The following is a 22,825-nucleotide window of genomic DNA, read 5'->3' on the forward strand; positions in this document are numbered from 1 at the left end:
TCTGCATGCATGCCCTAGAACACATGTGTATGTGTATGTCTGTGTGTCTGCATACATGCCCTAGAGCATGTATGTGTGTCTGTGTGTGTGCATACATGCCATAGAGCATGTGTGTGTGTCTGTGTATCTGCATACATGCCCTAGAGCATGTGTGTGCATGTGTATGTCTGTGTGTCTGTATACATGCCCTAGAGCACGTGTGTGTGTGTCTGCATACATGCCCTAGAGCATGTGTGTGTGTCTGTGTGTGTACATACATGCCATAGAGCACGTGTGTGTGTCTGTGTGTGTGCATACATGCCATAGAGCACGTGTGTGCATGTGTATGTCTGTGTGTCTGCATACATGCCCTAGAGCACATGTGGAGGTCAGAGGACTATCTTTGTAGAGTCAGTTCTCTCCTCCTTTTACCTTTATTACGTGGATTCTGGGATCCAGTTCAGGCAAGCCTTCTCCCAATAAGCCACAGTGCTGGTCCCAGGTGTAGGTGTTTTTGAAGTATATAAATGTGTGTGGTAACTTTATTCTTATTTTAATCTTAGGAGAGTTTGCCTTTACCACTGAGATTCAAGTGAATACCTAACCCTAATCTGAATTATAGTTTGTCTATATGGCTTCAATAATGAAAGAATAGTTTTTCTTCTCTTTTTGTTGATTTTTGTATTTATAGCTCAGACTGGCCTCAAACTCAGGATCTTACTCCTTCAGTCTTCTAAGGCATGTGTCACCACATCTAAATTAATAATTTTCTTTTGATGAAGCTAACATCAGGTTCAGATATCCTTTCCTGTCAAAATGAAGGTTTTAAAAGTCAGCTTTTGTATAGGTAGATGTACTTTTTATATCTATAACTCTGTTTATGATGTCTGTATGATAATTTAAGTCGGTGGTTCCTACTTTAAATGGAAGATGAAGGAGTGCTCTTATAACATAGAGAAACCTATATTTTTTTCATAAGAGGCTTACTTAGAATTGCTTCATCAGTAAAATGAAAGAAAATATAGGATTACTGCTATTTTTTGTCAGTACTTAACATATTCTCATTGAGGACATAGAACATACTGCACATGATTTTGGCTTTTTATTATATTTTTACTCTTTCAAAATTTCATATATCCACACAATGTATTTTGATCACATGAATTCCTATTCCTCCCCCAGCTCCTTCCAGATCCATCCCCTGCCCTCTGCTACTTCATCCTAGCTTTGAGTCTTCATTTAAGTGTGTGTGTGTGTGTGTGTGTGTGTGTGTGTGTGTGTGTGTGTGTGCGCATTCAGTGCTATTCAGTGGAGCACCCTCCTAAGGTACCTCTAAACTGATTCTTCCTCCCCCAGACACAGTACCATATGGCACATCTCCTCAGAGGTGGGGCTGTGAGCTCTGTCCTTTTGTGACTCTGTCAGACAATGAGATACCTTGCATCGTTGTGTTGTGTTTTGTTTGAACATTTATCAACACTTTGATTCTATTGTTTGTTTCTTCCTACTCTAGCTCATAACTTTTTAAAAATTTATGGGGCTGGTGAGATGGCTGGGGCTGGTGAGATGGCTCAGCGGGTAAGAGCACTGACTGCTCTTCCAAAGGTCCTGAGTTCAAATCCCAGCAACCACATGGTGGTTCACAACCACTGTAATGAGATCTGACACCCTCTCTGGTGCAGACAACTACAGTGTATTACACCGGAGCAAGCTGGGCCCGGAGCGAGTGGGCCATCCTGAGTTCAATTCCCAGCAGCCACATGATGGCTCATGGTCATTTGTACAGCTACAGTGTACTCATACATACACATAAAATAAATAAATAAATAAATCTTTAAAAAAAAAATTTATGTGACTGATCAACATGGTGGTGGCTCTGTGTGCGCACGCGCATGTGTGTGTGTGTGTGTGTGTGTGTGTGTGTGTGTGTGTGTGTGTGAGTGATGTGGACATACATGTGCTATGATGTGTGAGGCGGTCAGAGGACAGCTGTGCGGTGTTAGTCTCTCCTTCCCTCCTCATGCTCCTGGCACATTCTCAGGTGACTAGGCTTGGACAGCAAGCACTTAGCCACTACATCATTTTGGAGGCCGCATTCTAGGTTTTTGTTTTGTAAAATAATCTTATTAGTGTTTCAAAAAAATTAAACCATTTTCTTAGACACAATAATGACAGTTACTATTATTTGTTTTAAAATATAAATATATACATATAATTATATATGTGGATATATTCAGTATTTCCTGCTTGCTACTTAATAAGTTCGACCACAAATCTTTTAAATGAAGAAACAAAGGCTCCGAATGGTAACCCAAGGTTACCTATTTGTAAGTTAGAAATAGAGCTTGCAGCAGGCTGTGGTGGTACACACCTGAAATTGCAAACTCAGGATGCTGAAACAGGAGGATCTGAAGTTCAAGGCTAGCCTAGACTAAATACAGAGACCCTGTTCAAAAGTGAGGAATGGAAGAACACACACACATACACAGACTTTGTTTGTTTGTAAAATAAAGCCTTTGAAGAACTGAAATGATTTGAAAGTTCAGTTCCTTCCATCAGTTAGAATGGGTTTTTTTGTGCAGTTTTGGAACAGAAACCAGCTCTTGGGTTGACTAGTTGGCTTGTTCAGTGCTCTGCTTGAAGTTTGCTTAGACTTGACTTACTGCTGTATACTATGGATTCTTTTCTTTGTTAGCCAGCACAGAAGCTGACGTATATCTGTATTTACATTTTTAACTGTGTTTGGCACAGATTTGGCGACTGATCGCAAGCTTTTCCGCCTGGTCTCCAATGACTCCTTCATTTCTATTCAGCCATCCTTGTCCTCTTGTGGACAGGACTTACCAAGGGACTTCAGTGACAAAGTGAGCCTGCCAAGCCATAGCCAGCACCACCGTGTTGATCAGTCACTGTGTAGTGCCTGTGACACAGAAGTGGCTTCTCTTGTACCTTTACATTCACACTCTTATAGGAAGGAGCACCGGCCACGAGGAGTGCCCCGGACTTCCAGCTCTGCCGTGGCTTTTCCTGATGCCTCACTGAGTGGCCTCCCTCTTTACCAGCAGCAGCAGAGACGGGGATTAGACCCTGTTACTGAGTTAGACTCATCTAAGCCTCACTCAGGCACTAGAGAGTCCTTAGTGGGGAAGTCCTGCCCTCCTGCACAGTCTCAGCCTGCTGCCGACCGGAGAAAAAGTAACTCTCAACCACCCACAAAGTGTGGGAAGAACAGGGCGCTGAATGCTGAAAAGAGCGTGGACAGTCTCAGGAGCCTGAGCACACGGAGTAGCGGGTCCACCGAGAGCTACTGCAGTGGGACCGACAGGGACACCAACAGTACCCTCAGCAGCTATAAAAGTGAGCAGACCAGCTCCACTCACATTGAGAGCATCTTGTCTGAGCATGAGGAATCTCCTAAAGTGGGGGACAAGAGTGCCCAGAAAAGAGAGTGCGGTGCTGAGTCAGTGGAAGAGAGAAGCCAGGGGGCTGATGACTTAAGGACTAGCAGTGACAAGACTGCCCCAGAGGGGAGCACACCTGCTGGGCCTCCTGAGGCCCCAGATGCTCAGGCATCTGAGGAGGTGCCTGATCAGGTTGCTCCCAGCAGCTCTGCTTCAGAAGATGCCAATAAAAACCCCCATGCGAATGAGTTTACTGTCCCTGGGGACAGGCCACCTGAGCAAAGTGCAGAGAGCAAAGAGGAGCAGAGCGAGAAGCCCAGCCTTTCCACAGACTCCAAAGTTTGTAAAGAGGATGGTGGGAAGCAGAAGGAGGGAGATGTCCGACCCAAATCCTCCAGCTTAATCCATCGGACAACTTCTGTCCACAAGCCAGGCAGGAGGCGCACAGGAAAGAAACGGGCCAGCAGTTTTGACTCCAGTCGCCATAGGGACTATGTGTCCTTTCGAGGAGTCTCTGGAACCAAGCCACACAGTGCTGTATTTTGTCATGATGAGGACTCGAGTGATCAAAGCGACTTGAGCAGAGCACCCAGTGTTCATTCTGCTCACCAATTCAGCAGCGACAGCTCTTCCAGTGCCACTTCTCATTCCTGCCAGTCTCCTGAGGGCAAATACAGTGCCCTCAAGACCAAACATGGCCATAAGGACCGAGGCACAGACTCAGACCACACACACAGAGCTCATCCAGGCCCTGAGGGAACCGCCAAAAAGAGGGCCTCTCGGAGGACTTCCAGCACAAATAGTGCCAAGACTCGGGCTCGGGTGCTGAGCTTGGACAGTGGCACTGTGGCCTGTTTGAATGACTCAAGCAGGCTGCTGGCACCGGACAGTATAAAGCCCTTAACCACTTCAAAGTCAGATCTTGAGGCCAAAGAGGGAGAGGTGCTGGATGAGCTGTCTTTACTGGGCCGGGCTTCCCAGTTAGAGACAGTCACACGGTCCAGGAATAGTTTGCCAAGCCAGGTTGCATTTCCTGAAGGGGACGAGCAAGATGCAGCCAGTGGAGGTAAGTAAGCTATGCGACTACTGCAGATTGACACTGTTGCTCACGATAGGCTAATGGGACCTTCAGAAAGTACGTTTTCTCTGTGTTAGGAAAGCACACTTCTTTCGGTGAACACGGTGGCCTCCAGTGGCCCAGCTGTCCTATAGGACACATCAGCTTATTCCTGACTGCCTCTCTTTTCTAAGCTAGTTATGCTAGTAATAACCCAGTTATTTCTTGTCCTTTGTACAGTAGCACAACTGTAGTAGGGTGATAGCCCGCTCACAGCCATGACTTCCACAGCGTGCTGCTGAGCTTGCAGACGCAGATGCTGCCCAGGCACAGGCGACTCTTCCAAATGCTGCTGTGGCTCCAGTGGTACATTTGGATAGCCAACTCTTTCTAGTTCTGTGCTTTTCTCTCAGTTCAAGTTTTAGTTATTAAGAAAAAAATTTTCCTATAATGTCACACTGTCCTTAAAGTTAAGTTAAATTGAAGTTTATAGTTTACATTTATTAACATTTTATCATGTGATTATTTGTTTTTTAGTTTTTGAGACAGGATCTCAATGTGTAGCCCTGGTTGTCCTGGGACTCACTACATAGACCAGATTGGCTTCAAGCACACAGAGATCTGTTAGCTTCTACCTCCCAAGTGCTGGGATTAAAGAAGTGTACTGTCATCCGGCTTTATTAGTATTTTAATCCATTAATAGTTGCCAAGGTATCCCCTGTGATGGCGATGGTGTTTGGGTAAAGTAACAACTTAGTGATTTCAAGATTTGGGGGAATTGTACAGTTGGGGTAGGTGATGCACTACTGTGTCAGTGTGTGTTGGGGGAATTGTACAGAGTTGGGTAGGTGATGCACTACTGTGTCTGTGTTAGGCTTTTCTTCACGGGTGGTTTCCCATTTCCTCCTACCCATGCAGGTCCTTGCCTGTTTGACTAGAGTGAGAATGAGCCTCCTGTTGTCAGCACGCATGTGTCTGTAATATAATGGTGGTTGTCATTTCTGTGACAATGTTCTGTTTATGCAGACATTTTCAAACATGTCAACACTTACCTCAAAAGAATTCCAGACTCATCAACACTATTTCAAAGGTCATATTGTGGAAACATTCTTTCAATTATTGGTAAGAGTCTGACAAAAATCAACTTATAATGGGAATGTAAAGAAGTTGTTTTTAGTGCTGAAGGAGCTATCAAGTTAGTCTTCTGACCTCTGTGTTAGAGACGAACTGTATCTGAGGTGCTTTTACTACTCGGTAGCTGTGTAGTAATTACATTCCTAGGAGTTTTGACCTGGAGATCATTCTGTATTTTATAACAGATCTGAAAGACTACAAAGGCTTCTCAGAGAAACTGTGTCATGTATTTCTGTTTATGGTGTCAAGGAATCCATTAGGTTTTAAACGATAGCTTAATTCTTTAAGTTTACCAAATATATTTTGAGACTGAACATGCTAAAGCTTATGTTCTAAGTATTGTTGAAATAAACGTTACTGCCAAAAGGTGAGTGTTGTGTCTGTGTAGGCCGTGCTGTGGTGAGCCTGTCTGCGCACATTTCTGTCACATCTTTCCACAGCAGATGTTGCCTTTCCTCTCTTGTTTTGTTTGGTTTGGTGGTTTTTCAAAGTACGTGGGAAGTGGTATTTGCATCTTCATACAGTTCTATGACCGTATAAATCCTCATATTTCCAGATTACAGATTTTTTTGTTTATATCTTTAAAATGCCCATTAAATATTAATAACAAAACAATGAACTAAAATTTTTAAATCTCATCTTAGTTGAGGAAATTCACTAGTGTGTAGGAAATTGAAAATACTTTTTGTCAAAAGAGGGTCCTGCTAGGTTTTCTTTTATTTGTTTTATTGTGCTTACACTGAAAATCAGAACAAAACAAAATTAGATGTGTTGGAGATTTATGTTGTTTCCATTGCATCTAAATACAAAGGTTTGCTGTGATGGGGTTGAACTTCCAGAAAACTGGAAGCAGCAGGAAGGAATTTAAACACTGATTTAAAATGGACAGAATTTTAGTACGAATTGACCTGAGCATCATTTGTTACAGTCTGTTCTGGCAGTTTAAGAGTAATGTGTCTGGGCTGTCCGTTCTGTCATGTATATTGTCCTCCAGAAACATGACAACACACATCGCGCTACTACCACACCACATACACACACATGCACACACATGCACACATACACACACACTTACAGACAACTTTCCTGGACATAAAATCATGCGTAAATTTTAATTCTAGTGGATTTGGAGGTATTGATGAGTTCTTAAAAAACTTACTCTATTGTTATGGTGAATGGTGTTGGTAGGTAATAGGATACAATTTTGAAAGTGTACTTGAGAGTTTTATAATAAAATGACATATAATGGAGGTGATATAGCTTAGGACTCACATCCCTCTGGGCTCCACTGTAGTTGTTACCCTCAGATATCCACTTATCTTCATTAGGCCTCTGCACTGCCATTTGAGGATGTGCTAGCAGTGTCTTGTGTTGTAGTGAAAGATGGAGGTTTAGAATATGATGCTTAGATGCCGAGCATGTGGTAGGTGTCTAACAGCAGTGCTGTTATTAGGAAGCAGGCCAGTCTGCTATGCTACAGATAAGCGTCCTGCCCCATTTAGCCCTGTTGGTTCAGTGATGTGTAGTTAAATACAAGGATGTTGTCCATGTTGAAATAAATTAGAGATGTGAAGCCTGACAGTAGTAAAAATACAAACGATACCCAAATCTTCAGTTTCTCACTCAATACTAGCAGAGTAGTGTTTTTAGTAGCTTATCTATTAATATAGGTTTTGCCTTTTTGGCAAGAATATGTCATATGACTTACTTTGTGGTATGCAGTCGTACCATAACAGCGGTTTGCTCGATGCCATCTCTGGCCTTGTGTGCCAGGCACGCACTCTGCTGTGGCACTGTGTCTCCAGCTTACTCCCGTGGGCTCTGAGACCTCCCACTCCTGAGCAAGCTCTTTGTGCAGAGTCAAGTCTTACCAAGAATTGTCTGCAGTTGCTGAGGTGAAAAGTTTTAAGTTCATACTAAGGTACTTTTTTTATTAGCATCTTGCTTTGTACAAGGTCTACAGAGTGAGCTCCAGGACAGCCAGGGCTATACAGAGAAACCCTGTCTCAAAAAATAAAATAAAATAAAATAAAATAAACATCTAGTTTATTACTAATATTTTAAAAATAAAAATGCACATATATAATAAAAAGTATTCTATTTTCTAACTTGTCTTATTTCAAGTAAAGATGGTCTTCTCTTGGGCCCCTACATTTATCTCCTACATGATACAATACTATGTTTACAGAGTGCTTTCTACATTAGGTGTCAGATTGTAAAGAATAGCTGAAGTAGAGCAGTTTGCATTTGTTTATTGAGATTTATGCAGTATTCTGCATTTCTGGTTTTTTAGACTTACTTACTTTATTATTTTATGTGTCTGGGCGTTTTGCTGTGTATGCACATCATGTAGATGCAGTGCCCACAGAGGTCCCAAGATGATGTTGGATTCTTAGAACTGGTGTTACAGGTTGTGAACCAGTCTGTGGGTGCTGGGAATTGAACCCCAGTTCTCTGCAAGAGCAGCCAGTGCTCTCAGCTGCCTGACTGTCCTTCCCACTTTCAGTTGTTTACATTACTTAACCTTCATTTCTCTGAGAGAATTTTTAAGTCATGCATTTTATTTTATGTGTATGAACGTGGAGTAATCCTTGAAGCTGGATTCTCAGAACTAAACTCTGATCCCCTGTAGCAAGCACTCTTAACCGCTTAGCCACTCCTCCAGCCCCATCCTTGAGTTTCTCGGCAGCATTTCATCTGTCCAGTTATGTTTGCTTGGCTGCTGAGATTATGGAAAATAGCAGTGAAGGTGTGCAAACGCATCACTCAGCACAGCTGATGCTCTTGTTGTTTGCTGTTTGTTGACTTATCAGAAGTGCAGTGGCCGCCAGAGTGTTGGCACAGATGGGAATTGCTTCTCATCAGAATGTAGTTGTTCTTTGGATTCCATGCGATGATAAGTGTAAGCATTCATTTCTCTCTTAGAGCAGGATCTTTCCGGAAATACAGAGGTTTGCATGGTTCTTAGCTGATATGTAGGGGTTTTTTTGGTTGTTTTGTTTTTTTGTTTTTGTTTTTTTGAGACAGGGTTTCTCTGTATAGCCCTGGCTGTCCTGGAACTCACTCTGTAGACCAGGTTCGCCTTGAACTCAGAAATCTGCCTGCCTCTGCCCCCCAAGTGCTGGGATTAAAGGCGTGCACCACCACCACCCGGTTTGCCTGGTATGTAAAGTAAGAAAGGGAAAGCTGTTCAGATAAGTGAGTTTCCATGCCTAGACCAAAATATTGTTTTGTTTTGTTTTTAGAATTCATAATATTTTAGAATTTCTTTTTTTCTTTTAGAATTACTTTCATAGTATTTTTGCAAGATAATTTTATTGCTCATTTCTTTATATGGTTTGATTTTTAGTCCTTTAATAAAAAGAGTTTGACCTTAAACTATCTTAGTGTATTCTTGAATGTTTGTAAATGCCTCAGTTTTTTAAGGTATATAAATACTTGCTTTGTACTTTTGTTATAGTTCTTAAAATTTTCATTTCCTTGTAGCATATTGTTGTCTCTGTTTGAGGCATTTTTATCTTCAGTGTTTCCCTTAGATAATTCATTTTTTTTCTAGAATGGAGTGAACAGCTTCCTTGAGTAGTTTCTAATCATCTCAATGTTTTTACTTCTTAAGCAGTAATTAAGGTACTGCCAAGAGGCCAGCTGCAACAGGACTACTAGAAGTAACTATGGTTTTTTTGCAAGGAGAAGAGGGACGGAGACAAAAACCCCCTTTGTCTAAGCCAGTTTCACATTTGCTATGCCTTCAACAATAACCTTAAACTTCTGACCCTTTTGCTTCCATTTCTTGACTGGTTTATGTGGTACTAGGGGTCAAACATGGGGCTTCATGTGTACTGGGTACCACTCTGTCAACTGACCTGAATTGTTGTAGCCTGTGAATACTTTGAGCAATCCACAAGCTGCATGAGTAAAAGAGTTTGTAGACAAGTTCTTTACCTCTTATACTCAGAACATCTAGCTTTTGAGATTTTTTTGGACACCTTTTGCCTTCTACCCCTTCATAATCTTCTGTTTGGATCTTTTCTTGTTGCCCTCTATAAAGCCAGCTGATAAGGTTTTAGTCCACTGGTATAAACATAAATTGCTGTACCAAACAGTTCCATGTCAAATGTGTAGATTTTTCTGTAACTCTCTGACATAAATTAAAAGTAATCCTTAGGTTTGATTTTATATTTCTTGAGTAGATCTCCACTGTTAAAAGATGTTAAAATAGGATGGGTCTCTGAATATCTTATTATTGTGGATTGCATTTACCATAAACTTCATCAAGAGACTATACCATCTTAATGAAAATATAGCCTGAGCATAGTATCATACACTTGCTAACCTGTGCTCTGGAGGTGAAGACAGTGGGGCTATGAGTGTGAGGCCAGCCTCTGCTACCTGAGATATGTCTCAAGCAAACAAGGGAGGAGGGGACATGGGGGACAAAATTGAAATATAAAAGTGGAATTGTCTGAGATTATCATAAATTGTTTCTTCTAAAGACATTTTAATGCAAATAAAGAAGTGCATAATAAAGAACACACACACACACACACACACACACACACACACACACGGGGATGGGGTCAGAGGGAGAGGGAGCGCGAGCGCTTCAGTTGTTTTTGGTTTACCTTAAATGTGGTTAAAGTGTATGTAACTCTGTGCTTAGAAGAATCTACTTTAAACTTTAAAGATGCCCTGACCCCACCCCCACCCCCTTGGCTCCCATACGGTTTTAAACGCAGTGTTCTATACAAGAAGCACATTCCTCAGATGGCTTGGCTTAGTTGTATTTACTATGACCATAAATTAAAGCGTGTTGGTTTTAGATGAATGTTGTAGTTACGGCAGTTGTTTCAGAGAACATTCTGAAAATTCTTGTAACAGTACATTGTAAAGTCCATTACTAAGGAAAGTATATGTTGTGAGTGTAACGTTAAGTAGATGCCTAATCTCTCATCTTGATATGTTTTCAGGGAGGGATTGGAGCAGTGGCTCAGAGAGGTTAAGAGCACACATACTCCTGCAGAGGATCAGAGTGTTTCTCAGCACCTCTGTACTCCAGCTCCAGGGGATCTAAAACTGACTTCTGGCCCCTATGCATACCAAAACCAGTGTGCACATTCCAACACAATCATACACACATATACGCGTAGTTAAAAGGGATAAGTAATTTATCTAAATTTTATAGATTAACATATGAATGTATAAAATTAAAGGTGTCTATTTTTAAGAAGCCAAAGGTTATTATGATTTATTATTATTTTATGTATATGAGGGGATCTGAAACTGACTTCTGGCCCCTATGCATACCTATACCAGATATGGGCATTCAATATATTTTTGTTTGAATGGTGTTTTGTTTTGTTCTGTTCTGTTCTGTTTTGTTCCTTGTCTTTCGCGTTTTACCTCTTCTGTAGGAGTAATACCCCCAAGTCTTCAATAGAAACAGATTAATAAAGAGAACCATTTCTTTCCCCTGCTTTCTGTAGTCACCGATCACATGCTGCTTTCCTGGAGTGAGCTTATAAATGTTGTCTGCGTTTAATTTTTTGTTTATTTGCAACAGAACAGAGAATGTTTGAAGGTTCTGGAATGATGTTGATTCAACCAGTAAACTTGATTTTAATGGTTTGTTGTAAGTAATGGTGTGTTGAAAAACAGGACATAGTTTAACTGTAGAATAGAAATTTTACTATAGTTGTTTACAAGGTAGCTCTTGAATTGCATTCCCAGCTGGTGAATGTCCCTGTAAGCTGGTTTACCTGTGCAGGTGTCACCTCATCGCGCACGTGCCTGCCTTCCCCACCTGGTTTGTTCTTACGTGGCCCCTGCCCTGCAGCGTGTGATGATGATGGTGATGATGACTGTATTTCCGTATCCCGGAGGTTGTGGTTGTTGGTAGTTAGAATGCGCTCTGCAGATCTGCATCTCCTGTCCGCTGTGTGGGACTGCTCTGGGTCAGAGTTGGCCAGCAGTGGTCAGCACTAACACCATGTTAGTCTTGAGTGTTCAGATGTGGCTCAGGAGTGAATAGCTGAATTTTTAGTTTCCATCAATATAAAATTAAAATAGCCACTCCTGACTGGTTGGTGGCTGCTGTATTAGCCCAGACCAGATTCAATCAGCTTCATAGTTTTCATTGGACATTTTGACTTTCATGTACAAACAACAACCTTTTCACGTTTAAAGTCCTGTTTGTGTCTGGAAAAAGTGTTTTTGTGTGAACTTCTTCTTTATGTAGTTTACTCATATGTAGCATAAAAATATCCTTTCTCAAAATCCAAAGATTCCCAGAATACCTGGATTACTGGGGAGGCTCAGATGTTCTATGTTCAGATGTGAAAATCTGCCTCCTAGTGTTGAGTAGAGTAGAACCGTGGCCTTGAAGTTTACATAAAGTATTGATAAAGCCCTTCTCAGTTAAGATAGATTTATGGTACCATGAATATGGGACAAACTGCTTCTGCCAACCTACAGGCAGTGACAGAATTACAGCACTCACACCATGTTAGTCTTGAGTGTTCAGATGTGGCTCAGGGTACTGGGGGAAGGAGTTCCCTGCCCTCACTCCTTGGCATCTGCAATGAATAGTCTGAAGTCAGATCATCAAACAGCTTGGTACCTTTATGGTGATACAACGGTGGTGCCTTTCAGTCGAAACATACTTTGAGTTTTGGAGTTTGCTCTTTTCCTGGGTGAGTGACTGCTGTTTCAGTCTTGGGCCGCAGCAGCCACTGATCATAGCTTCCAGTCAGCCTTAAGGGGGACTCGAGCCGTCAGTGGTGTACCGTGTTAAACTGAGTGTTCTGTAGTAAGTGTACTTTCAACCCTTAGTGCTTTAAATTAATGATGGTTGATGAGACTTGGGCCCTGTCCAAGTCTGTGTGTTCGTGCGGCTTTTACTAGTTTCAAGTCAGAAAGCGTCTGTGTGTCTGTGCAGCTTCTACCAGTCTCAGGTCTGGGAGTGTCTGTGTGTCTGTGCTGCTTCTACTAGTCTCAAGTCAGGGAGCATCTATGTATTCCTGTGGCTTTAACTAGTCTTACAAGACAGGAAACAAGTTCTCCTTGTTGCTTGGGAAACAGGAAAATGGAGATATGCCAAAACATATGAGACTTTTAGAAAACCTTTAAAGCAGCAGCAATCTCAGAATAGGAAGTTGAGGATGAAGAGATATTGGTGAGGTTCGGTAATAGATCTAATATGTGATTTTCTAAAAAACTAACTTTGGAGAAAGGGTGCATACTATGCATGTACTCCCTAATGTGACAGAAGAAAGACCAAGTGTTTCTTCTCCCTCAAGGGTGGGCAGTTCAGAAAGAGACAGGCTCAGCTGCTAATTTCATCTCTGACCTAGGCTCCTGTTTGACCTAAGTCTGTCTTGATACAGCAGCACAGGCCAGCGAGGAGGCAGTGGCCTTTCGCCGTGAACGCAGCACATTTAGGCGCCAGGCAGTACGGCGCCGGCACAATGCAGGGAGTAACCCTACCCCTCCTACCTTGCTCATCGGATCGCCCCTAAGGTATGGTATTTTACAATTCCACCAAGTTCAGCATGCATGCAGTGAACCTTCTAACCTGTTCTTTCTGACCCAGGAAAGCTTCTGAAGAGATTTGTTTTTCTTCCGCTTCTGTGTATCTTCAGCTCTGATAGGTTTCTTCTGCATGTGCCATGAGCCTCCTGCATTAGCATGCCTTATGTTGTACTGTTTAAACAAAGCTGTCAGACTGACTTTGTCCAGTTTTTAATTGCAAAAGCACATTACCAACAACAGAAGTGAAAACATACCTGTTAAGTTAGATTTATTATGTTTCCTACTCTAAAATAATTATATTAATGTGATGTCTTTACAGTGTTAAATATGAGCAATTACAGGACAAGTGATGACCTTATTGAGAAGTAGAAATCTGACCTCACTGTATGAAATCAGTTTGAGTATTCCATGTCACTAGAAGAGTACATTTTATTTATTTATACTGTAAAATTTAAACCAAGCAAAGGACACGGAAACAATTTTTTTATGTAAGGTATGGTCAGATATATACCTGTTTACATGTAGAGATGTGTTGAATTTCTCAGCCTCCATGGTGTACTCAAAACATTTTTATTTTCCAATATTCTCAACTTAGAGAACATCCATTTATGATCTTGGAGATAATCTCCATTGAGTTTTTAAAAATTTAGAGTCCATGTCTTGATTTAGAAATATGAAGACCTTCTCAAAAGACTTGTGCTTTACTTCAAAAAGACAAATGTGAATATCACATGATCCTGCTGTGCATGTTTATGCAGTATGCACATCACACAGTGTGTAAGTTGTTTTCATGCCCATTCTAACTCTGACTTGCCAACCTTGTAAGGAAGACTAGATTCTCTTGAGTACGTGGTAGATTGGGGACATAAACATCCCCCTTCCCTTCTCAAACTTGATTTTCAGAATAGCAAAATCCTATTTTTAAAAATTTCATTTTATATTCCCCTCTGATTTAAAACATTTTGTTTCTCTTGTTGTTGAGCTTCACATTATACCCAGGAATTTCATCTTCATTTTCTAGTTTCTTAAGTAATGCACAACTTTATAAAACATATTTGTATATAGAGATAATATTTAAAACATAGAATGGGAATGTAACCAACTTAAAGATACATTTACTGTAGAAGCTTTTGTGAGCCCTCCGCCCCTGTGTCCTCTCCCTCCTTTCCTGCCTGCAGGGTTTTCTTCCTGCTGGTGAGTGTGGCGCACAGTCCTATGTGCAGGACTGACTGTGTATCTCCTGCTTGGGTTTGGTTCTAACCTCCTTTGGCCCCTTGCATAATACTTGCTGTAAACAGCTCCTTTGCCTTCCTGCTTTCTCTGTTTCCCTTTTATAAACATTTTTAGCCTGTTTGATCTTAAGTTTTTATTCTTTGCCATGAGTGTGTCTTCTGAGTCTCACTTGCCCAGGAAATGTGGAAGGGTAGGTTTCTTTCCCCGCCTGGTGGAGTGCTAGAGTTGCCCTTCTGACGCCAGCCAGGTGCACAGATTTTCCTACCTCTCTCTAGAGTTAAGAATTTACTTCTAAGGGCTTACATTTGGCTGCTTGAAAGTCACCTTCCAGTGCTCAACATGCAGGTTTTGTTGAGACTCCAGAGTATTTCCAGTACAAAATTGCTTGTGTCTATATAGATGGGCCTTATTATGGGTGAGATAAAAATATAATGTAGCTGTAAAGAGTTAGGAGAGATTCCAACTTAGTAAATTACCTTTGCAGTTGGAAAATTTCTCAGGTAAAGTAAATTGCCATTACTTTCAGTGTGAATAATAATGTTATCCTTAACTAAATAGATAATAGAAGGGCTATTTAAACTTCGGGAAAACATTTTGTCAAAAATGAGTAGAACAGGCATGGCAATGCCTTCACTACAATTGCTCTATAAATACCAGTGCACTCTTCTGAAATAGTTCTCTGTATCCATGGATAGGGTGGAAGTGGTCTACAAGTCCACACACATCTTGAAACCATGGCTAAGATAGAACTGTGTATGTGTAGTATTTCCCCCCACCCCCACCCCCTCCCTGTTTTGATTCATTCTTATGGTACAGTGTAATCTATAAATTCAGCACAGCAAGAAATCAACAACAATAACTACTAATAAAATAGAGCAATGATAAACTATATTAAAGCATTAAAAAGTATGATTGTTTACTTCTGAAATTTTCAACTAAATGTTTTCAGATTGATGTTGACTGTAAGTAAATAGAATCAAAGAAACCAAAACTTCAGAAAAAGAGACCATAATAGGTTATTTATTGTAAATGTTGGTGAGTAACTTAACTGCCCCAAAGGCATGTGATAAAATGTGTGTGTATGAGAGTCAGGATTAAATGAGCAACTTTCTTACAAAGAGAGTTTGCATGCTTATTCAAATCTTATTATAATAAGCTCCTTAAGAATTATTTAACATTTTTTTAATTAAGTTAGCTTTGTAGGTAGGTTATATAGGCTCTAGTTAATTATTCTTAGTGACTAGAGCTAAAGTAAAAATAAATATTAAAAATTCCTTATAATATAAAGAGTTTGATATTTATTACCCTAAGTCATATTTTTGAGTGCTTGGTAGATTGGGATAGAAGGAAATCATCTTATTTTGGTAAAGAGCAACTCTGGCTTTAGTGTATCTGTACCTTCATTTAAAATATGAGATTAGGGCTGGAGAGATGGCTCAGTGGGTAAGAGCACTCACTGCTCTTTTGAAGGTCCTGAGTTCAAATCCCAGCAACCACATGGTGGCTCACCCTCTTCTGGAGTGTCTGAAGACAGCTACAGTGTATTTACATATAATAAATAAATAAATCTTTTAAAAAATTTGAGATTAGAAGGTCTATAATAAAATGAGGTCACAGTCATTTTTGAGAACACATGGTTAGAAATCCATGGGGTCATTTTGTGTTCAGATGAATGCATCATTTTTTTTTTTTTTTAATACTCAGGACATATTTTTTCTCTGGAACCTGTATATTCTTTGGCATAATGGATTGATACTCTTAGAATTTATATTTTAGTTGGAGAGACACTAACGTAAGTGACAATGTGAGGTAGAATTGCCAGGTATCATATTGGTGTGTAGATGAGGAGATGGCCAAGACCAGCTGTATGCCTGTCATTTAAATTGGGAATGTTTTATCAGTATGCTTGCTTACCAGCCCATAATGACAGACATAGATTTCCTTTTACTGTGTGATAAAATATTTTCTACTCTAAAAAAAGAAAAAAGAAAAAGAAAAAAGAAAGAGAAAAAAGTTATATTTACATCATACTCGTGCCTGTTAGCCTAGTTAGTATAACCCTTTGGGGATGTGATTCTTGGCTATTTATGCTAAAAGCTAACCTTTCCTGTTGCTGATGAAGGTTTTGAAAGTAGGAAGTAAGGAGTATAAATGTTTATTACTGTCTTTAAGTGTTTAAGACTCCGTAGCTACAATAATAGATTTTGACTAATTTCCTTCATTTATTTGGGAGTTGACTTTTTATGCAGTGCTTAGTATTTTGAAAACATTGTGTATATTTGGATAGGCATTATGGATTGGTAGTTTGATGACTAGGATATTCTCAGATCTGTTCACATTAAAATGTGACTAGTTTTGATGTGATCTTTCTTAAGACTTTAAGTAAGTTTAGATTGCTTCTGATGAAGAGGGACACATCAGCCATAAATGGAAAATAAAAGCTGTTTAATTAACAAGATTGTCTTTTTTTTTTTTTTTTTTTTAATTTGTAGTGCTGGAGATGAATCCATGGTTTGACACATGTAGGCAAAGGCTTTGCCACTGAGCTGCATTACCAGTCTCTCATGACCCTCCTTTGACTAATAGCTGCTGGGAAAATAGTCTAAGGAAATTGCTAAGTGGCTAATGCCAGTGTGAACAACAATCAGAACGTGCAGGTTCTCTTGTTAGAACGTGCACTTGTCAGTGGCTCTGAGTCAGCCCTGCAGAATACATGCTAATGTCGGCCTTTTGTGGTGGGATAACTGTTCTGTAATACATGCTGTGCTTCTATATGCCAAGCAGTCATTATTAGCAGCTGACTACTTTGGTGACTACTACCTGTGATGTGTGGTTACTGTACTTGAAATACAGTTGGCACGAGTGAAGAAGTAAAATTTAAAGATTCCAGGGATGGATGGGCTGTCAGAGTAGTTGCCGTAGCCAGTCAGCAGTACTGTCAGTCACCAGTATCTAGGGCTTTGATTGCAGTGGATTCAAGGGTCATAGTCTTAGTAGAAAATAATATTGTTGGAAACGGTAAGCTAAGCAAGGCCACCCTGGGCAGTGTTCTTCTTGTTCTAGTGCCTGGCTGTGTTAGTGACAGCATCTGGAATTACTCAGAGTACACTTACATTCACAGAGTGAAATATTGCTGGGCCATCCTGTGCAGAATGATGTATGACAGTTAAAACATTTCAGGAATTTCATCAGCTTAAATTAGAGTAAATCTTTTATTAATAATGCTAATAATGAAGTTCATAGAATCTTAAGTAATCATAAAAGTAAATGAGTAAATAATATAGAAAAATTAGTTTTATAAATGATGAAATAAATTTATATTAACAAAACACTAATTTTTAAAATTTATAAAACTATTAGAATATCTTTGGGAAATTAAGGTTTCCCAGTTGTTAAGATTTTCTAAAATAATGAATTCCTTTTAATGAGATTACAATATGGGCTGGAAAAGAATGTAACATTGGTGATGAGAACATGTTTTTATGTAACACATGCAGCCTTACTTTAGAATATAGCAGCTGTTATAATTAGTACTTTATCTATAAAGTTGTGTCTCACTCAGTTGAGTCATGTCTTTTGGTTCTTTTGCAGTAGATTGTGGTATTTTTTTGTATTTTGGCTGTGTTTGACAGAGATTCTTTGGTTTTCACATGTGTAGAAACTGTTTTTTTATGTATCTGAACGTGAGATCTTAGAACATTAGAGGGAAAGTGGCGAATTATTACAAGGTAAATTTTACCTGTTGGAGCCCAGCACCAAGCCATGTTGCCTGAACGTACTCGGAACTCCTTGCTCTCTTCTTCACTCTAGAATCTAGTCTGTTTGAGCTGGAAGGAAGTTATAGATTGACAGTTAACTCTATATTGAGTATCTCCTGCTTTCCTCTATGACTCAGATGGGTACGGATTAGAACAAGTGTAAACTGTAACTGCACAGAGCTTCTCAGTGGCTCTTAGGTGATTTGAACAGTGTCATTTTGAAATCAGTGTTCTGTATTGCTTTCACTCTAGCTGTTGTTTTCTCTTTTCTTCCCTGTAATGTCTCCCCAATCCATGTTCTCTCCTAGCCTTCAAGATGGTCAGCAAGGCCAGCAGTCCACAGCCCAGGTCAAAGTCCAGTCCCGCCCCCCATCCCAGGCTGCAGTGCTCAGTGCTAGTGCCTCCTTGCTGGTGAGAAAAGGGAGTGTCCACTTAGACGCCTCACATGACCATGCATCTGCTGTAGGCGGTAGCAGTTTGCACGATGAACTTGGTATGCAGCCTGATGTAATCTCGGTGGTTGGAAACTTGTAATTGGCAGCGAATGGGTAACAGTGATTGCTTTTCTTTTCTGAGATGGCTTTATTTTAGAGCTATGCATCAGGGCAGTTTTATTTGGTTTGTTTGCCCTGAGTTTAAGAGAATGACTTTTTTTTTTCTGTATTTCTTTTTATTTTTATTGTATTTTTTATTTTGAGCATATCTACTACTAATAGTGGCTAATGTGCTAATAACCGATCCTTAGAACTAATATTCTCTTATAATAATTTGGATGTTTCTATTATTCCCAGGAAATACCATGTGGGAAATTATGAATTTTCAGGTGGTTTTTGAGACAATCTTAATTTTTAAAATTTATTTGAGTATTTTATGCACAGGAATGCTCTCTAATAGGGTTATTGTTGTGAAGTACCCTGCATTTTGCAATATGTCCATCTCTTGTCATAGGATTTATTATAATACTAAATGTAATATTCTCAGGACAGCATGGCTCTACTTGTGACTGATAACTTTATAAAATTATTTCATTATCTATTAAGATATCTTTAAATATACTCATAAATTATTTAAGTTAATTTTTAGAAATGCGGCATATTTTAAATTCAGTAGTAGCAAATTTACCTGAAGACATGCTTTGTGCATTAGCATGTTATGCTACGTCAAAATCTATTTCTTTATGTAGATGTGTATGTATGTGTGTGTACTTGTGTGCATGCATATGTGCTAGTGTATTCACCCACCATGTGCATATGCACTTATCTGTAGAAGCCAGAGGAAGACACTAGGTGGTTTATTTTTCAAGGCACAGTCTCTCACTGAACTGATGCTGATGTGTCCATACTAGATGGCCAGGGAATTCTAGGGACCTGTGTGTTCCCTCCCTCCCCAGCTCTGAGGTTGTATGTGCAAACAACCTTACCTGGCTTTTTTTCTTGGGCACTGAGGATCCAATGCTAAGTCCTCAACTTGTGTAGTAAAACTATCTACTGACTGAATCCATGTTCCCAGCCCATGTACTTGGTTCCTGTGCTCAAATTCATAGTGGTTTAAGTTAATAAAGAAAGTCTTGTTCTTAAGTAAGACTCACTTGAAAGCCTTGATTCATTCTGATCTTATTGATCCCTGTTACGTGGGCTTTTCTCTTATAAAGGTGACTGTCCGGTTTATATGTTAGTTGGAGGAATATATGGCAATGAGGAGTCAAAATTAGGTTTACTAGAACTTGATATGCTATTTACTCATTGACTTCCTTTCCATTTTGCAAAACTTGGGACCATAGAGTGGTGTTAATAGATAGGTAAAAGTGAACTGCAGAACTTCAGAAACTGCAAAACGACCATGTGAGACAGTAGAGCACTGCCATGTGTAGCAGGCGGTTCCTAAGTGCAGTGAGAAAAAAGTACAACACTTTTAAGTGCAGAAGCTTTTCCTTCGGAGTTTGTCATTTGAGAGGTAAGAAAGTCTCTTAAGGAAAATACTTGAGTAAAAATAAAGTAGAATTCAATTCTACTTAGAGTAAATGCTTTCAAGTGAGTCTTACTTAATAGCAAGATTTTCTTTATTAGATTAATTTAAAAGCACTGTGAATGTGAGCACAGGAAACCTGGGTCATACGGAGAAATAGGAATCCAAATGCACAGGCTGGGACCATTGATTAAGTGGGTGCAGTGCAGTGCAGTGCACTGCAAAGCCGCACTGCACAAGCTGAGGGCTTGGCTTTGGATCCTCGGTGACCGAGAAAAAAGCTAGGCAAGGTTTGCACACACGACCTCAGCACTCCACATATATCCTTACTACTTTATTGGTTTCAGTTGGCAGGTTTTAGATGCAGACATAATCCATTATGTTATAATATGATTCCATTCACGATGTAGCCCAAGATTCCTGGTCACAGAGGGTTTGTGAATCTGCAAGCATAACGTACCGATCACATAGAATTGCCCGTTGGCTCTGTGACAGTGGATTAGCTAGAGTAGCGAGCTTCATTTTGAACTGTTTCAGAGTTTTAGACTAACAGACCAAGCATAAAATTAAACAAAGTATTGATAATTTTTCCGAATAAGAATTCATTGCTAGAGTAGAAACCAAGTGGGGCTTGTGAGATGGCTCAGCTGGTAAAGATGCTTCCTGTCACAGCTGGCAGTCCTGGCACCCACAAATAGAACTGACTCCTCGTATAAAATGCACACATGTACACACACAATAAAAGTGTTAACAAAGAGAAAAGGTAAAATGTTCCCTAAAATATGATCTATTTACAAAGGTTTGCTTTTTTTCAGATTTAGTTAGTTTTATTGAAAAAGTTTTCCCATATGATTTTTACATGCAATAATATGTACTTATGTACAATAAGACATGCATGTATACATAAATATATACATATCCATATATTCATACAAATTATTTAGCATGCATAATTGTTAATAATTTTAGAAACTGAATCATAAGCAATATAACTTAAAGGAGAAATTTGTGATATTGCCTTATAGAATTCATTCTGTGCAAGGTTAGTAAAATGCTTTAAGGGTTCAAATGATGTAATTGTTGCTGGATACATTGTGAACATAACATCACTTTAAAGATTTATTTCATTTTTAAGTATGTATATGTGTGACTCTGTATGCAGGTATGTGTGCATCAGTACAAGTGACTGTTGAGGCCAGAGGTGTTGAGGCCAGAGGTGTTGAGGCCAGAAGTGTTGGTCTTCCATGCTTTGCCTCTTCCAAGCTGTGTGACCCTGGTGACCTTGGGCAGGCTGTTTCCTCTCCCTATACATCCGTTCCCTCGTTTATCAAAGGAGGCAACACTAATGCCACCTCCCAGGCTTAGTGAAGGATTGTGTGTATTAAATGTGCCATGGTTTGGCATTATTGTGTTTGCTAGATAAATGACCATTGTTAATACTGGTTAATAAAGTAACACTAGGTTATAATTCATTTAATCTGCTCAATAAGCTCGTTAAGATGTCTCTTCATACTTCCTATTGTAATAAACACTTTACTGGAGTCTCTTTACATGAGCCTGTGTGTACAGCAGTGGTTAATTCTTCAGGATTAGAATCGGAGTGGAAATCAGTCAAGGACAGTGAACATCCCTGTAGCTTTGTCTCTTGCTCTTAATTACTCTAGTAAGGAGAGCTCAAATGTTCTTTATATTTTATCTGGTAGACTGGGGACAAGAAAGTCATCTAACCTTTTATTTCCTAGATAGAATTTAGAAGTTATCATTGTTACCATAGAAAAGCTACAGAATATTATTTTACACAGTTTTGGGTAACTGAATTGCTCCAGAAATTTGACAGAAGATCCAAGGGCTGTCTCTTACAAACATGTTGTAAAGAAGCCATGAACATGCAGGACCAGATGATCTGCTCTCTAATGTTAAACATCCTTTTGTTTTGTTTTGTTTTATTTTTTTGGTTTTTCAAAACAGGGTTCCTCTATGTATTTGGCTGTCCTGGAACTCACTCTGTAGACCAGGCTGGCCTCAAACTCAGAAATCTGCCTGTCTCTGCCTCCCAAGTGCTGGGATTAAAGGCGTGCACTACCATCGCCCTGCTAACAAAATACATTTTTAAGAAGAAATGTCAAATCTGAAGCTTGCTCAGGATTCTTAGAATTGGAAATAAAAAACAAACTTGAGAATGTCTTTCATCTGTTGACAGTGTAGTGTCCATGGCAGAGCTTGGAGAAGGGGGTGACTAAACAGGAAGTCATTTTTGTAGGACAGGTTACCCAAAATGTCCGTGTATTTGCATCTCCAGATTTTATATATATGAATTTTAATTCACTTAGTCACTTGGTACTGTTCATAATTTTGAAAAATTATAAAAAGACCTTTGAAGTGCCCATTACGAGAGAGCCACCTACAGCTCACATAATCCAAGTCATAAATCATAAGAGTTGATACAGTAGAGGCTTCTGAGATGGCTTAGCCATTATGAGCACTGGCTGCTCTTCCAGAGGACTCAAGTTCAATTCCCAGCACTACTGGTGGTTCTCAACCACCTATAACTTCAATTCTAGGGGGCCCAGTGCCTCTCCTGGCATCCTACGGCATGAGGCATACATGCATACATGTGAGCAAAATGTCCAGACACATAAAATGTCTTTTTTTTTTAAGATTTATTTATTATTATACATGAGTATACTGTAGCTGACTGGTAGCTGATGCACCAGAAGAGGGCGTCAGATCTCATTACGGATGGTTGCAAGCCACCATGTGGTTGCTGGGAC

At 39.8% G+C, this 22,825-nt stretch overlaps 1 protein-coding gene across 7 annotated transcripts in view; it reads left to right on the forward strand.

The window, feature by feature from the left end:
* Pcnx1 (pecanex 1) overlaps nt 1-22,825 on the forward strand; it is a 150,317-nt gene that overhangs the window by 60,483 nt on the left and 67,009 nt on the right. For 2 of the 7 annotated variants that reach the window (XM_031356333.1, XM_031356336.1), the window contains exons 6-8: nt 2,731-4,446; nt 12,954-13,086; nt 18,398-18,582. The exons of 1 other annotated variant lie outside the window; for it this stretch is intronic. In XM_031356333.1, coding sequence (XP_031212193.1) covers nt 2,731-4,446; nt 12,954-13,086; nt 18,398-18,582 — 2,034 coding nt within the window. The remainder of the gene's footprint in view (nt 1-2,730; nt 4,447-12,953; nt 13,087-18,397; nt 18,583-22,825) is intronic. 4 more of the 7 variants (XM_031356338.1, XM_031356337.1, XM_031356335.1 and 1 more) reach the window with 3 other exon arrangements.

This window comes from Mastomys coucha, unplaced genomic scaffold (genome assembly GCF_008632895.1).
Source record: "Mastomys coucha isolate ucsf_1 unplaced genomic scaffold, UCSF_Mcou_1 pScaffold6, whole genome shotgun sequence".
Classification (NCBI taxonomy): domain Eukaryota; kingdom Metazoa; phylum Chordata; class Mammalia; order Rodentia; family Muridae; genus Mastomys; species Mastomys coucha.